Source organism: Oryctolagus cuniculus, chromosome 11, assembly GCF_051225735.1.
Source record: "Oryctolagus cuniculus isolate XC-2025 breed Fujian yellow rabbit chromosome 11, ASM5122573v1, whole genome shotgun sequence".
Taxonomy (NCBI): domain Eukaryota; kingdom Metazoa; phylum Chordata; class Mammalia; order Lagomorpha; family Leporidae; genus Oryctolagus; species Oryctolagus cuniculus.
This window is the reverse complement of record NC_142877.1, coordinates 97,200,052-97,216,888: the sequence shown is the minus strand read 5'-3', so window position 1 is coordinate 97,216,888 and position 16,837 is coordinate 97,200,052. Positions and strand designations below refer to the sequence as shown.

At 50.8% G+C, this 16,837-nt stretch overlaps 1 protein-coding gene across 2 annotated transcripts in view; it reads right to left on the bottom strand.

The window, feature by feature from the left end:
* Positions 1–16,837, bottom strand: part of PLXNC1 (plexin C1) — a 158,728-nt gene that overhangs the window by 115,670 nt on the left and 26,221 nt on the right. For both annotated transcript variants that reach the window (XM_008256886.5, XM_089308756.1), the window contains exons 3-4: positions 9,266–9,400; positions 4,575–4,675 (exon numbers count right to left, since the gene is read on the bottom strand). In XM_008256886.5, coding sequence (XP_008255108.5) covers positions 4,575–4,675; positions 9,266–9,400 — 236 coding nt within the window. The remainder of the gene's footprint in view (positions 1–4,574; positions 4,676–9,265; positions 9,401–16,837) is intronic.

Genomic DNA, 16,837 nt, shown 5'->3' with positions numbered 1-16,837 from the left:
TCACTTCCCACACTGGGCTCTCAGGAGACCGTCAACAGACACTGGTTGAAATTAGACAAACTGAATTTTGCGGGCTGGCTTGTGAGTCCATCCGTCATGTGTGACATTGTGGGAAAACGCATTGTCCGTGCCAAAGAAACTTGCAAATGAACTTTGGGAGGCTCACGCGTTCATTCCTGGGTTCAGGATTGCCAGTTTTGTGGAAATCCACAACTGAACACATGTGCTCTGCTTTGCAATATGGGAGAAACTGAGAAACTGCTTCCAAACCCAAGACATTCAGTCTGCAAAAATTCACTCTCCACCCACACAGCCAAATTCAGCACAGGTTGGGTTTGAGACTCCAACAATAAAATACTAGATTTTTTTCAGAGCTCATTGTTTATCTAATTGCTTTTTATCTGTTTATACTGGATGTCTATTCTTAACATCTAATCAGAAGGAAGTTAGGACGGGTCTCTTGCCTCCCCCCACCCCAGCCCCAAATCTACTTTCCAGACACGTATGCAAGAAAGCTCAACCTTCTCAACAGAAAAAAAAGAAATTATTTTTCTAAATAAATCTGTGACATTTAAAATAAACACAGTGGGATGCTCTACAGTTATAAGAAAACATCCCCCTTTAGAATTCTTCATTTTGAATGGTACCAGGAGCTTAACATGACTCATAGATCTGAGCTAAGTTCCATTTTATTGCAGGTCAGAACCATACCAGTTGGAAACCAAGGGATCTGACACGGCTGTGATGAGCCATCACTCCCTGACTCCAGAATGTTCTCTGATACTTAAGACACAAGTCTCGACTTGCCATCTGTAGAGTTTACCAATCACTCAACCCACCTCACTCATTTAACTTTTTTATTTTTTTAACCATGCTTCAATAAAGGGAGATGCAGGGAACTATGGTCATTTCAGATAGTGATGGGTCATGAAGAAAATAGGACAGTGACATGCTGTGAGTGACAACAGAATGCGTAAGACTCGGTATTCAGATGGAGAAAGATGTGTGTTCTAGGAGCAGATGGCCAAGAGTCAGTCATGAAAGAGCTGGGGAAGAATATTCTAGACTGAGGCAACAGCAAGTGCAAAGGGCCTGGGGCAGAAACACGCTTGGCATATCAGCTCAGAAAGCTCACCAGTGCAGCTGGGGTAGAGGGCACGAAGGAGCAAGTGGCATACGACGCGGTGAAGAACCTGACCACGGAACCCTGGCAGGGACGGCCATCAGACTACCTTCTAAGGCGGAAAGCCAAGAGTGGTCACTGAGCTGGGAGCTCACATGATCTGAGATTTTCAAAGGATCACTAGTCTTGTGGCGTCCTGGGGTGGGGTGAGGGAACAGGGCAGGATCCTGTGAAGCAGGCACAGCAGGAAGGCGACCACCCACAGGCAGGTGTGGGCAGAGGCGCCCATGTCCCCAACCTCTCATCTGAGCTCGCTGAAGCTGGCTCTTCCCTGAGCATGCAGCCTCCCCACGCCCCTCTCAAGGGCTGGATGCCGCCTCTCTCTCAGCCTGGGTACCCTACTGGGGTCTCCCTGCCCGCTTCTGGGTGATTCTCCCCTTTCTAACCCTTCCCCTCCTGCAGCCACTCCCCTACGCCCACCTCGCTACAGAGCAGCCCCCACAGCCCCTTCCCTGCAGTTTTCCGGTCTGAGCTCCTCAGTCTCCACCGTGCTATTCCAGCACCGTCCTTGGTGGCTGTGATGTCCACACAGATGACCAACCCTGCCAGTACTCAGGCAGGCACCTCAGTGCCCCGGGCCCCCTCTGCCGAGGGTCTGTCCTGCACCCTCCCACAGTGGCACAACCACACCCTGCCACCACCACTGTTCCACCTGGCCCAAGACCACCACCTGCAGCCCCCACGCTCCAGCCACCACGCCTTTTCCAGTCCTGCTGCTCCAGCAGTTCTTAACCCCAGGCACAGCCTCCACCACACAGATCCTCCCACCTTCTCCCGTCCTCGCTCCCGTCGGTCCTCCCTTCCCTGTGCAGAGCCCAGGAGTCCACGGTTCCCCACGTCAACACCCACAGCCACAGCCACAGCATCATCCACCCCTTGCACGCCTTTTCGGCTCCCTGGCCTCTCTCCCCCGTCTCGATGCATCTGCCCCAACCCCAGCCAAAGGGAACTCGCCCTCACTCGACAACCACGCCCCCAGAGCTGAACTTGGCCTGAGCAAAGCCAAACTACGCTTGCTGTTCTCAATTCAAAGGCAGGACCGCCAACCTCAGCCAGGCTCTCAGGCTGCCTGGCAACCATTCTGTATGCGGAATCTTCAAAAAAGTTCATGGAAAATGCATATTATAAAAAAGCTGCATGGGTTTCAACATTTTTTTTTTTGCACCAAAAGAAACTTCTTTTAATTCCGTTTTCTGTGAACTTTTTGAAATGCCCTCACATTTCTCTATACTCTGTTCTCTCTCCCAGTCTTCTGCTTCATTTCTTCCCTCTCATCTCGCCTCAACCTCAGGGTTTCCTCCCCTACCTGGCTCTCTCTGGTCTAAAGTCACTGCAAATGAGGTCCGCCACATGCAGAGACCCTGCACACGCTCTAGCCTTGACCCATGCCAGGGCCAGGTCCCTCCGTCGCCTCCCAGCGCTGGGCAAGAACTACCTGCTCTGCTGTAGCCCTGCCTCCCTGCAGGTGCACCTGGCCACTCTTTCTCCCATCTGCTCAGAGACAGCCCCTTCACAACTCTCTCTTCCTCTCCTGTACCATCAGCTTCGCCCTCTCTCCTGGAATGGTCCCAACGGCAACAAACACACACTGTTTTTCCGTGAATATTAACAAAAAAAATAAATAAAATCTCTCTGGGCTCTGCTGTCTCCTGCAGCGTCTGTTCTGTGTCTCCGCTGCCTTCCTCAGTGCCGCCCCTCTACGGAGCCTGCCCTGCTGTCCTCTCCCCGCTGTCTGTCGGTGGTTAAGCATTGCTCCAAACCACGGCCTTTGCCTTTGTCACCATCCCCAATCATCAGTTCCCTTCTTCTCCCGTCTGACCCCTCGGCAGGGCTTCCAGCAGACAACCAACCCCCTGCGGCATTTCCCCTCCCCTTTCTGGTTGCTGCCCCCCTAGTTTCTTTTGCTCTTTTCCTGGCTTCTGCCCAGCCCTTACCCATGGCAGGACCTCAATCTTCAGCTCTCCAACTTCTCTCCTCCATCAACAACCCCTCTCTCCTCTGATGTGAAGGCTCCCGTAAGAACCATCTCAACACCACCAACTCCCAAAGTCATAGCAGCAGCTTGGAAATCTCCCAGGGACTCCAGACCTGAGCGCGCGCATCCAGGGGTCACTAGCTAGCTACATGTGGCTGTTTTGTGCCACAACTCCAGCCAAGGGCAGTGACCTCACGGCCAGGCATCTAACGCAGCACAGCGAGGCTGCCTGGTGGGTCTGCCGCGACAAAGGGCCGTTCAGGATCGGTTAATTTCTTAAACTGCAGCCCTGGGCAGGCGACAAGGAGGAAACGTTCCTACCCAATTACAATTATTCATGAGCCTGTTCCAGGCCCTGCCTTTCTTTTGTCTGCCAGGGACTCTGACGGAAACAGCCCGGTGAGGAGGCACAGCGTAAGGCGAGAGCAATTATCGTTTTGCCGTGACTTCCTCCATGAACTCTTAATTAATTCCAGCCCCATATTTTTGGTCTGCTTTCGGAACCCCGTGCTTGCAGGAGCTCTGCCCCTCTCCCTCCTCGTCTCCTGGTTTCCTCGCCCACACTCTTCCCAGTCCCCCCTTGCCCATCCCAACCTGGCCCCCGCCTCAGCCTCTCTCCACCTGCCCTGCTCTTTCTTCTCCTTTGCCACCTTTGAAAGCTGAAAGCAGCAACCTGACAGACACCGTTAGGGTTCTCTCCCTGCCTGCCTGCGCGGCAGCCCGGCCCTCTCCTCCCCTCTTCCGCGGCGAGTGCTGGGTTGCCATGGCAACAGCGAATCCAACCAGGCTGGTCCAGGCGACGCTAGGAACTGCCATGGCGAGGCAGCGGCTCCGAGTCGCCCCTCAGCCTAGGTGGCTGGTGAGCATCATCATTCAGGAGCAGGCTGGGCAGGTCCTGCCCGGGGATGGCGACAGCACCCCCAGGCCCCCAGCTGTAGGGTGCAGGAGGCGACAACGCCCCCAATCATGAGGCTTCCGGGGAGCGAACAGAATGCATGACGTGATGAGGGTTCATTTGAAAATTTGCAAACATCCCTATTCTTTTATCTTCCCTGAGAGAACCGTTTTGACTCTCTGGAGTCTTAGGGAACTCTCTAGAAAGCCAAAACCAATCTAATCTACCTGCTCTGACTTAGGCCCCGTGATGCTGCATCCCTACCTGTTCCCCCCCCCTCCACCATGTCACCCCCAGGTTGCACAGCCCCTGAGTGGCCCAGGTCAAACGACTGAGTAACATGGACACGGCTAGAAGCATCTTCGAGAATTAATTAGGACTACGCGGTGATATTTCTGTCCTGGGAGAAACCGGTTCCTGCGGGTCATTGGAACAGATCTTTAAAAGTAGGGCAACAAGTGTTGCGGCGCGCGCTGCTTCCCCAGGACGTGCGGTGGAGAGAGAGAGAATTCAGGAAATACCTTTGCTGTGAGAGGCACCAGCCGCAGTGAGGGTCTGCTGCTGCCAGGCACGCAGAGCAGGACTTCCGCTTGCTGCAGTTCGCGACAGGAATTCTCCTGACCTGAAAATCAAGAGCACAGTAGCTGGGAAGGAATTCTAACCACCAGGAACACGACAGCGCCTTCTCTGAGGAAAGGCCATAGGAACTCATTTGTCAACTTGACCTTTGAATGTCTTCGGCAGGGCAGGTCTCAGGTTCTTGGGTATGAAGTGGTTGTATCAGAATCACCTGGGGAGCTTTTAAAAGTGCATGCAGGAGCCCGCGCCGTGGCTCACTTGGTCAATCCTCCGCTTTGTGGCACCCGCACCCCGTGTGGGTGCCGGGTTCTAGTCCCAGTTGCTCCTCTTCCAGTCAGCTCTCTGCTGTGGCCCGGGAGGGCAGTGGAGGATGGCCCAAGTGCTTGGGCCCTGCACCCACATGGGAGACCAGGAGGAAGCACCTGGCTCCTGGCTTCGGATCAGCACAGTGCTAGCTGTAGCGGCCAGTTGGGGAGTGAACCAACAGAAGGAAGACCTTTCTCTCTGTCTCTCTCTCACTGTTTGTAACTCTACCTGACAAATTAAAAAAAAAAGGGCATACAGAGGGCCCAGCGCTGGGGGGTAGTGGGTTAGGCCACAGCTTGTGACACCAGCATCCCATACCCGAGCCCTGGCTCAAGTCCCAGCTGTGCCACTTCTGATCCAGCTCCCTGCTGAAGCGCCTGGGAGGGCAGCAGAAGACGGCCCATGCCCTTGGGCCCCTGCACCCACATGGCAGTTCTGGGCTCCTGGCTTTGGCCTGGTCCAATCCTGGCTGTTGCTGCCATTTGGGGAAGGAACCAATGGATAAAAGAGTGCTTTCTCTACCTCTCCCTCTCTGTCACTCTGCTTTTCAAATAAATTAATAAATCTAAAAAAATAGGACCTACAATCAACCCTTTCTCCAAGGGTTCTATGGACTCAGCCAAATGCAGAAACTATTCAGAAAAAAAAAATTGAGTCTCTACTGAACATGTACATTTTTCTCATCACAATTCCCTAAACAATATAAAACCATGTTACATGGCACTTAACACAGTATTAGGCGTTATAAATAATCTAGAGGCTACTTAAAGAACAGGGGAGGATATGCATTGCTTATAGGGAAACTCAATGCCATTTAATCTGAGGGATATGAGCACCGAGGAGTTTGGCTTCAGGGGACAGTCCTGTAGCCACTTCATCACGGACACTCAGGGAGGCGTGCAATCCATACCCCTCCTGCTGACTCACTCACTCACTTGGCCTGGAGTGGAGTTTGAGAAGCTGTGCAGTCAGACTTGTCGATCTACACATGATGATTTCCATAGGGATCAGGGGATCGGGTCACGTGGGAGGATTCAGAGATAGGCAGTAAGTGGTCAGCGGCATCACGGAAATGGACATTTGGCAATAGCCAAAGTTTCTGCCCCAGGGGCGCCAGCATGAGGCAGGCACCAGATATGAAAATGAGGGGGCGGGGGGTCAGGTCTCCCAGCCAGTGAGGGGTGGCTCCATCACCACAGCTCCTGTTTCCCTCACGCCCCTCCACTTGGGTCGGAGAGAAAAGAAACAGCCCATAGAGCTTCCAGCTGTTGGGAGACAGCAGCCCAGGAAGCGGGCTCTGGTGCTGGGCCAGGTCCGTCAGCGGTGGCAATGGTTCAGAGCTCGGAGCAGGGTAGTAGGAGGCAGACAGTGTGTCCCCCACGGTGCATTTTCTGCAGGCAAAATCACACAGCAGGGGCAGGCGGACGTGGGACACTTTCTGTGCTAGGGAGTGGTACATGCTAGAAAGTGACCTCTGAGAAAGACCAGAGATGTGGAAAGTTCTAGAATGCCCTGGGGCAGGCCTGCTGGTTCTAAGGTGACTTCCTGGGAGGATGATGGTGCCTTTCCATGTCATAGTCCCTGCCACTGAGTCTGCCGAGCCGGAATGATCAGAATGTGGGTATTGCCCTGTGTTCCGTAACACGCCTTTTTAATTCTGAGGGGTTCTCAGTGAGTGTCACGTGATCTCTCTAACCTTGCTTCCTCATAGGTAGGACGGTGATGACGGGCACGCCGACACTGTGGGGTCATCACGTAAGAACACCATCGGACATGTACCGACAGCTGACTCGATAGCGGCTCCTGCTGTGGTGTGACATAAGGATTCCAGGGTCCAGCAAACGTGAAACCTTGGGCTGAAAAAGCGCAGCAGGTTTCCGTAGCACAAGGCTTCCACGTGCTTTTGACCATGTCGAGTACCACCCAGGAGTGGCCGAGGAACAATCGCTCTTCCAGTAGACTGTGATTCTCCAGAACATTCTTTGAGAACTACTGCCCAGCGCATTTAAACATACGAGCATAACGATGTGAGAAAGAGGACACTATAAATACTTCATTGGACTTGCTCTCTAATAGCACGCTATAGAGGCTGTGCCGCCTCACTGCATATATCTCCATGTGATTATTTTTAATGGTCACATCCACTCCCTGATGGATATCCTGTGGCTTATTAATTTGGCTACTACTCCCTCCCCAGGGGTCTAGAAAAGGCCCTTTGTTGGGTTTTTATCTCTCTAGGGGTTATATTTGCTCAACCAGAGTCAACTAATAGGCTTTGTGGTTGGTAATCTTAAACCAAGAAGGTAGCTATCTCCCCCCCCCCGCCCACCCAGCTGAAAACTCCCAGCCAAGGACTTCAGGCTTTGTTTTTGTTTTTTTAATTAGACAGGCATAGTTAGACAGTGAGAGACAGAGACAGAGAGAAAGGTCTTCCTTCCATTGGTTCACCCCCGAAATGGCTGCTACGGCCGGAACTGCACCGATCCGAAGGCAGGAGCCAGGTGCTTCTCCTGGTCTCCCCATGTGGGTGCAGGTGCCCAAGCACTTGGGCCATCCTCCACTGCCCTCCTGGGCCACAACAGAGAGCTGGACTGGAAGAGGAGCAACTGGGACTAGAACCCGGCGCCCATATGGGATACCAGCGCCGCAGGCGGAGGATTAACCAAGTGAGCCACAGCGCCAGCCCAGGACTTCTGGCTTTGAACAACCTGAGACCACAACCTTCCCCCTCCAGGAGGTAAGGGCCTGTCAACTGTTGGTGGTCTTCACTGTGGCTCCCAGCCTAGAGTCCTGGCTGCCTCCAGGATAGTAATGGGGAGTTCGGAGCTATTTGCAACATTTCACAAAACTGAATGGAAAAACACACACAGATTAAGCAAGCCTTCAAGTATCTGGGGCCTTGGGGGCTGGAATTTTATCAGCTCCATGTGGCTGCACAGTCAGTACTCTGACTGGCAGTTTTGAGATGTCCTTGATAAATAAAGCCTGGGAATGGGAATTGTTACTTAATAATGCAGTTTGTTGAGTAGACAGAAAAAGAGAAATCTTTCAAATCTGAGATCCCCAGGGAAGAAACATAAGAGAAGGCGGATGGGGAAGCAAGCTGGCACAGGGAGTCAGCGTGGTGAAGAATGTCTACAAAGCCCTGGGAGAGTCTAAGCTGCCCATCTCAAGGTGGTCGTTTTGAGAAAACTGACTTTTCAGCGGGTACAGAGCAAGATGGCTTCTTAAGAATACCAGAAACGACACACCTGCGCTGTGACCCTAAAAACACGCGGGGCTCACTGGCGTGGCTTCGCTCCTAAGAAAGCCGGCAGGAAAAATGCAAAATGGCAGTCGGCGGGGGGCACCTACTCCATCCGTTATATGACTATCTACATTGCAATGAGTCTTCTTGGCATTTTAGATTTCAAACCCTGTTGGCTCAAAACTACCAAGCCCAAGAATGTCCCGTTTCATCTCACAAATGTGGGATCCGGGCTCATTGACCACAGGCCCTGGGATCAGGGCAGAGTTTGCGTCCCACCCCTGACGAAGGCTGATGTACGTGTATTTCTTCCAGCAAGCTATTTAACTTCTCCAAGTCTTAGATTTTTCCTACGTAAGACAAACACAACTGCCTCTTATTTAGTTATTAAAACACTTGATAAAGCAGTCTCTTACGCTTAGGTACATGTGTTATATGTGCGTGTGTGTGTGCATAAACACACAACTCTATGCATCTAGGAAGGCCACACAAATGACAGCATAGTGCCAGTAGGGGCCCCGCACAAATCAGTGGCCCTTCCTTTCCCCTTTGTGAAGACGAAGACATCGTGAAAAGATACTGTTTTTATTTCAGTCAGCAGAATCGAGAAGGAAAACTAAAATGGCCAAATAAATTAAGTGAGGGCAGGCCAGCGCCATATATTCCGTGCTTCATGAATGTGTATGAGACTGTGGCCTGATATTAACCCCAAATTCCAAAGCCAGTCCCGTTGGGTATATTCATAAATGCATTCTAACCGTTCAGTGCCCACACAATAAATGTAAATTCAGTTACCTTGCTGATTACGCGTCTGTTTGCAAGCACACCCTCCTCTGGAAAATTCGGCACTGGAAATATAGCCAATAATAAAATTGTCTAAATAGGTAATATTTCTCGCTTACTTACTGACAGTCAGTGAGGTTTTTAATTCCACGTCTGTGAACCACTGTGAGTCTTCTCGAAGCCTGCAGCTGTGTTTAAACTCAGTAGTTCAAAGTAAAAGCTTCTCTACTAGATAATGACATCAATTAAACAATTTTTATTCATAAGTCAGAAGCAATAACTAAGATTGCTACCTACCTCTTTCCCGGCTGTTAGATAGATGAACACATTCTTCACGGGATCGGGAACAAGTTTGTAGAAAACAGGAGTTTCTTCTTTAATTTCATAGATAACTTCTGGACAATTTGAAGTCAAATTCTCACCAAGAACAACCTACTCAAAAAAAAAAAAAAAAAAAGAGAGAGAGAGAGAGGGGAGGGGGAGAGAGAGGTATGATTTCTATTACAGTCTGAATGGCAGGGTGTCCAAGCTCGCAGCTCTATTGCCAAGCCATCCTGGGACACAGACTGGCTGAGGAACCGTGTTCCATCATCACCCACTCACATCTCAGTCCTCCACATGGCTGATGACAACAGCAGAGCACCTGTGCTTCTGATAGGGACAAAACACCCAAACCCAGCAACAACAAGAAGCCACTCTTGGGAGCGGACACTTGGTTCAGCAGTTTAAGCTGCTGTTGGGTGCCTACTTCCCATACCCACTGCTTCTGTGAGTCTGGGCTTCTTTTTTTTTTTTTTTTTTTTTATTTATTTTTGACAGGCAGAGTGGACAGTGAGAGAGAGAGACAGAGAGAAAGGTCTTCCTTTGCCATTGGTTCACCCTCCAATGGCCGCCGCGGCCGGCGCGCTGCGGCCGGCGCACCACGCTGATCCGATGGCAGGAGCCAGGAGCCAGGTGCTTTTCCTGGTCTCCCATGGGGTGCAGGGCCCAAGCACTTGGGCCATCCTCCACTGCACTCCCTGGCCACAGCAGAGAGCTGGCCTGGAAGAGGGGCAACCGGGACAGAATCCGGCGCCCCGACCAGGACTAGAACCTGGTGTGCCGGCGCCGCTAGGCGGAGGATTAGCCTAGTGAGCCGCGGCGCCGGCCATGAGTCTGGGCTTCTGAGCCAGCTTCCCGCTACAGTGCATCCTGGGGGGCAGAAGAGGATGACCTGGGTCCCTGCCACCCACTTGGGAGAGCTGGATGGAGTTCTGGGCTCCTGGCTTTGGCTGCTGTGGGCAGTTGGGGAGTGAACCAGCAGATGACGCTCTTTTTCTGTCTCCATCTGTGCCTTTCAAATAAAGTGAAAACAAATTATTTAGCCCCAAGTGACAGCTTTGCTAGGACTGTGCCAACAGTGACCTTGAAACTAAAAGAAGTAGCTCCCAACACAGATGTGCACAAGTTACCCTGATTTTCCTACAAGATTCTACATAACCGTGCAATGTCAAGTAACCCAGACAACTTACAGGTATAGACAAGTATTTACGTGTTTACGTGTGAAAATGTACAAGCAAGCATGACAATATCCAGCGGCTTTGAAACTGGGCATATCTGAGCTTCGTCATCTTCAGTCAAGGAGCATCTGGTAAATATTCATTATGGATCAGGCACTGTTCCGGGTGTATGAAGAATGACAATGAACAGAATGGGGGGGGGGGCAGAAATTCTACCTGTGTAGAACTTACATTTGTGTGTGTGTGTGTGTGTGTGTGTGCAGGGGGAGTAGTGGCAGGCAACTAAAACTACAGAAGGGTAAACTGAGCAATTCTGCAGAAGGTGATGAGTGGATCAGGACCCAGGGAAGCGGGGTGAGGAGCTGGAGAGGGCATGGTGCAGGCAGGCGGCGCCGGAAGAGGACATTTATTTGGAAACCTGCAGGAGGGAGCTAGGGGCCTTGACAGCACATGATCTTCAAGGAGGCCCTGCCAGTACAGAGGCCGTGAAATAGAAGGAGGCCAGTGTGGGTGGAGAGGTGGGCAGTGTGATACTAGGGGCAGACAACATAGGACCTCATAGGTCTGTGCAAAGATTTGGTCTTCGACTCCAAGTGAGAAAGAGGGGCGGCTGCAAGGCTTTGAGTAAGGAGTAAGGTGGTGAGAAGACAGAGACTGAGACGTGGGCATGAAGACTGGGTGGGACACTATTACCATAAGCTAGGAGCAAAGCAACAGTGCCTGGGGCTTGGCTTTGCTTCCTGGCCCTTCCCCATGTACTTTGAACCAGTAACTCACTCAACCTCCCTGGGCCTTAACTTCTTGTTCTCTAAACTGAGGACCACGTGGGAGACCTGGATTGGGTTCCTGGATCCTGGCTTCAGCCTCCAGCTAGAGACCACCACGGGCATCTGGGAAGTAAACCAGATGGGAGCTCTCGGTCTGTACGTTTCCTTCTCTCTCTCTCGCTGTCTCTCAAATAAATCAGATGTAATTTGATTTTAAAATACTTGGAAAAATTGCCATCTGCACTGAGCCTATACAGACTTTTTGAAACAATACAGTGGAGCCAAGAATGCCTTCCCACTAATCATGTTCTGTAAAAATCAAATAAGAATTATGAAAGACACCAAACACAGAACCAACCCCCGGTGGATATCAGTGCAGACTGCAGGCTCTTTTTGGGTAGCAACCACGTCTTAATCATCTTTGTTCCTATCCCTTGCCCAAGACGAGACTTTGAAGTGTTCAGCGGTTTGTCCGTTTGAACACATCCAGATACATGATCTACATTCACATCTCTGCCACTGCGGACATCAGTTACACGGAGCTTGAAAAGAAAAATTGGCAACTGTGATTCTTTCCGGACCATCTGCCTTCGTGCGTCCACCGATCAGTAACGCGCCGGCACCCGCTCTTCCTGACAGTAATCAGGTACGTGCTGTTTAACCAAAGCGCCTTAGCAGTGTGGCATGGAGGCGATCGGTGTGTACTCACGGCCCAGCTCCTCCAAATCCAGAATCTGGGCCCGAGTCTGGCTTTACCCTGTGATCGCTTTTATCATCTGCTTAGCTCACTCAGAGACCCTGGACTGAGCACCAAATTCAGTAGCAATGCCACAAGTCCGTCTCACCGACCAACTTCTAAACAAATCTCTTTTTTAAGCAGGAGCTAGGTCCCAAGGGAGGTGAGAAAACGCTTTGCCTCCTTGTGTTGTTTGTTTAAAGATTTATTCATTTGAAAGTCAGAGTTACAGAGACACGAGATCTTCCATCTGCTGGTTCACTCCCAGTTGGCCACAATGATTAGCTCTAGGCCAGGCTGAAGCCAGGAGCCAGGAGCTTCATCCGGGTCTCCCATGTGGGTGCAGGGGCCCAAGTACTTGGCCTATCTTCCTCTGGTTTCCCAGGTACCTCAATAGGGAGCTGGATCCAAAGAAGAACAGCCAGGACATGAACCGGTGCCCACACGGGATGCCAGCATCATGTGCAGAAGTTTTACCCACTACATAGCACCGGCCCCTGTGCCTCCTGTTAGGATGACTATGGTCCCACCATTCAAGATGGTGGTCCCTGGCCATGCACAGCTATTTAAGTTTAAATTAAACTTACAATTCAGTCCCACGATCACACTAGCCACATCGCTGGTGCCCACGGTCCACCTCGGGCTGGTGGCTACCATCCTGGAGAGTGCAGATACAGAAAGTTCTAGTGGTCAAGTGCCCTATGGAGCACCAAGCGGAGGGAGCCATGAGGTAGGCACTGAGGAGGTGTGGGCTTGTCGGATCTGATTCACACCTTTATCAATCAGCTCAGGTGCACACAGCCTGCCCGGCTCAGCAAAGCAGGTATAGAAAAGGAACAACAGCAAGGCAGTCTTACAAAAGAAGGAGACCGATGGAGATGTACTCAAGTGAGGCTCAAGAGGAGAGAGGCTGCTGCCCAGGGATCTCTTCGGAAACTCATCACATCACGGCAAAGCCTCATCTGGCAACGCTGCCTGGGACATATTCGCGCCAATACAGTTGAACTTGACCCTAGTTCCCCGTCAGTGCAGTGCTAACTGCCACACAACAGTAGGAAGCAGAAGAGCAGAGAAACAAGCTAAACGACACCATGAGGAAGCAAAAAGCCAAATCTACAATGTGAGACCGTCCACAGGAACCGAGAGAGGAGTAGCTGGCAGAGAGAAGCAGGGAGTCCACCCTGGGTGACAGGAAACAGCCCCCATGGTCTGAGGACTTGGTTCAAACATTGATTTGGACAAAATAATTTTACATACATTTCTGAGTCGATCAGAAGAATGTAGCTATAGGGACTGCATAGCAGATAATCCTAAGGAATGCCTGATGGCTTTGTTACATGTGATAGTAGTATCATGATTACATGCATTATGATTTTTTTAAAGATTTATTTATTTGAAAGGCAGAGTTACAGAGAGGCAGAGGCAGAGAGAGAAGGTCTTCCATCCTCTGGTTCAGTTGCCAGATGGCCGCAACAGCTGGAGCTGTGCCCATATGAAGCCAGGAACCAGGAACCTCTTTGGGTCTCCCATGCAGGTGCAGGGGCCCAAAGTACTTGGGCTATCTTCTGCTTTCCCAGGCCATAACAGAAAGCTGGATCAGAAGTGGAGCACCCAGGACTTGACGGGCACCCATAGGAGATGCCGGCACTGCAGGCAGCGGCTTTACCCACTGTGCCACAGCGCCAGCCCCAGATTTTTTTTTTTTAAGACCAGTTTTCTGAGAGATGCAAAATGAAACCGGTTGAGGGGAAATGACAGTGTCTGGGCTTTACTTTAAAATAACAGAGTCGATAAAAACAGAATTAAAACAAAAACACCACCAATGTGCATTTTAAGTGAATTAGGAGTTGCACTGTAGCTTCCATGGGTGTCTCATTCGAGTTATTCTTGGAGTGTCATTGATGAGACGGGTGAGGCCTGCACAGATCTGCTTTGGCCCAACACTGATTTATCCACTTGATTGCCTGGAGATGGGGCGCCGGTGTGCTCTCTCTCCAAGTCTAGATTACGGCAGGGAAGCCCTTCTTTCTTTCTTTAACTAATCGACGTGGACCATGTGCAGGGTTCGCCAATCAGTCTCCCGAACAAGCTACCCTGCGTGGCCTGCACTGAAGCTTGCCCTGCTAACGACGGATGCTGCCCGATGCCGCATCCCTGACGCACGTGGACCTCTCTGGAAGACAGCCTGACATTGTCTAGCAAAGTGCACGGACAGCCCTGGACCTGGCAGCCCCTTGTGTATCTGCAGAATGACACATAGGCATAGGCATTGCGGCATCCTGTGCTGGAAACAAAAGACTGAACTACTAAATGTGCAGCACTGGGAACTGCTTAAGTAAACACTAGGGTTTACATTATGGTTTCCCATGGAATACTCGTCTGGCTTTACTCTCATGGAAAAGTTCCTTCTGTAGTACAGTCTATGTTCAACATGTTGGTACTCATATATGTTTAGGAATACAAATCTCTGCACACATGGGACACACGTGTTTACTGAGTTCTACGTGTAACACCAGGGGAGGGGAGTAGAGGAATAGCCTCTCCTGTGCGTGTGGACACAGGAACACGACCTCAGGAATGACCCCCAACCCCACGAAGCTGCTGTCCCTGGTTGCTTGGCAAGGCGGCAGTGGGTGACTTTCACTGTATGTTTTATTCTTTTACATCTTGAAAAGTGTCAGTGCATTACCTAAAAGAATAGCTAAAATTTAAATTAAGACATGCATGAGGGTGAATGGCTCAGACTGGTTTTCATTTTTGCAAGACTATGCCAGGAATGGCCCACCTAACCCAGGGCGCAGGACGAAATGACGCTTTCTGTGCGACGCAGAGGGGCTGGGGGCCTCACGTGACCACAGAACAGGTTTCTATTACTTCTACTACAAATTCAACAGAAAGCCAGCAAGCCCGGAGCAAGGGGGACAGTCCCTCCTCTGCCTGGCTAGGCTGGGCAGCCTTGGAAAAAGAACAGGATCCGTGAAATGATGCAGGCAGGAACAGTGAGTCACAGAAACCCAAAACGGGCTGAATTTTGCATAAGAGAAACCTCCTCCAATTCACACACACACACACACACACACACGCCTTGTGCACGACGTGGATTTTTATTTATTGCTACCTTAATATAGAACTACTCTGCGGGCACACGGAGCCTCCTCCATGGATTCCTTCACCCTTCATGTTGCAAACATCACCGCCTCTGAGATGCCTTCCCGGATTGCCTTTCTAATAGGCCTACCCCACTGTCACTCTCCGCCCATCGCACTCAGCAGTGGCGATCTGCTGTGGCTTTATCACGGATCTGTCCGTGGTTTCTTTTCTGTCTTCTTGCCGCCAGGAGAGCAGGGGCATTGTCTGTTTTGTTCACTTTTGCATACTCAGCACCCAGAACAGTGCCTGGCACACAGAAGTTGCCCAATAACTATTCCTCCGACGACAAGCTATCCGCATGGAAGAGTTTATGCGGCTCTTCAGATCCTCCTGGCTGAAGTCTGTGCAGAGGACCAATTTTCCCCGATGGAGGATTTCACTTCGTGTCCACATCTTGCTTCTGTCGACATCTTCTGGAAGCTTCATGGCAGGCAATAAACCAGTCTTGGGACTTTTGTTGCGCACACACACACACACACACACACACACATCTCCCAACAGCACTGCTAAATTTAACCAAGAGGACTCTGGCACAGCCCACAGCTACAGTACAGGTTCAACACCACCCACAAGAAAGACACCACAGTGAGGAAGATGCGGGGGGAAGGAAAATTTAACCAAAGACTTCTTGGTTTTTGGTTTTCTTTTTTTTGATAATTAACCAGGAGATGGAAAAGCTGCGGGTGTTCAAACCAGCGAGGGTATTTTGTGCCAAATTTCTTTTCCTAGCCTCATTCTGCGGAGCTAACAAGTCGAAGGGCAAAACAAGCCATGTCTCCTGCTTATTTACTTTTTTCTATAAACAGTTTCCAAGAAATGCTGTGAAGGAGGTTGAAATCACACACGCACACACAGACACACACACACACACACACACACACAGGAGAAACAAGGTAATTATCTAATAGCGTTTAATGTGCCTCACGAGTTAGCAGTAATAAAGATGAAATATAAAGATTAAGGCAAATTCCCCTTTTGTTTCCAATCTCCTTATTTCAATGGAAGTACTAAGAGAAGCACATGGCATGGAGAAGCCCCGGGCATGCGGGCTACAGGGGGTAACGGCTGGGAGGTTTGCACAAAGCCACGAGCTGGGGGGAATGGGGGGGTGACCGTGACATTGCTTTCTTTTCCTTATCCTTCTCTTTTGTTTCTTTGCTTGAAAGGCAAAGACAACAGAGAGCTCTCAGTAACTGGCTCCCTCCCCAGCCGCCCCTAACAGGCAGGAACTCAATCCAGGTCTCCCCATGGGGTGGCAGAGACCCAACTACTGAGCCACTTCCTGCTGCTTCCCCAGGGTGTGCTTTAGCAGGAAGCTGGAACTGGGAGCAGAGCCGGGCCTCTGAACCCAGAAACTCTGAGATGGGATGGGACGTCCCAACCAGTGGCCCAACTGCTAGGTCAAATGCCCACCCTCCAAGACATTCTTACCAACCAGTCATGAACCTCATCTCCAAGTCCGATACTTGCTGCTGCTTTTCTGTTTGGCCCATTGCCTCTTACTTAGCCATCCTCACCTTGACTCCCCTCTTCTGGCCTTGGATCCTATCCTGGGCTACGCAAAGCTTCCTTTTAATTTTTTTGTAATAATTGGATTTATCTATTTATTTACTTATTTGTTTACATGAGAGACAGAGAGCTTGTATCTGCTGGTTCACTCCCCAACGGCCAGAAACAGCTGTGGCTGAGCCAGGAGCCAGGAACTCAGTCCAGGTCT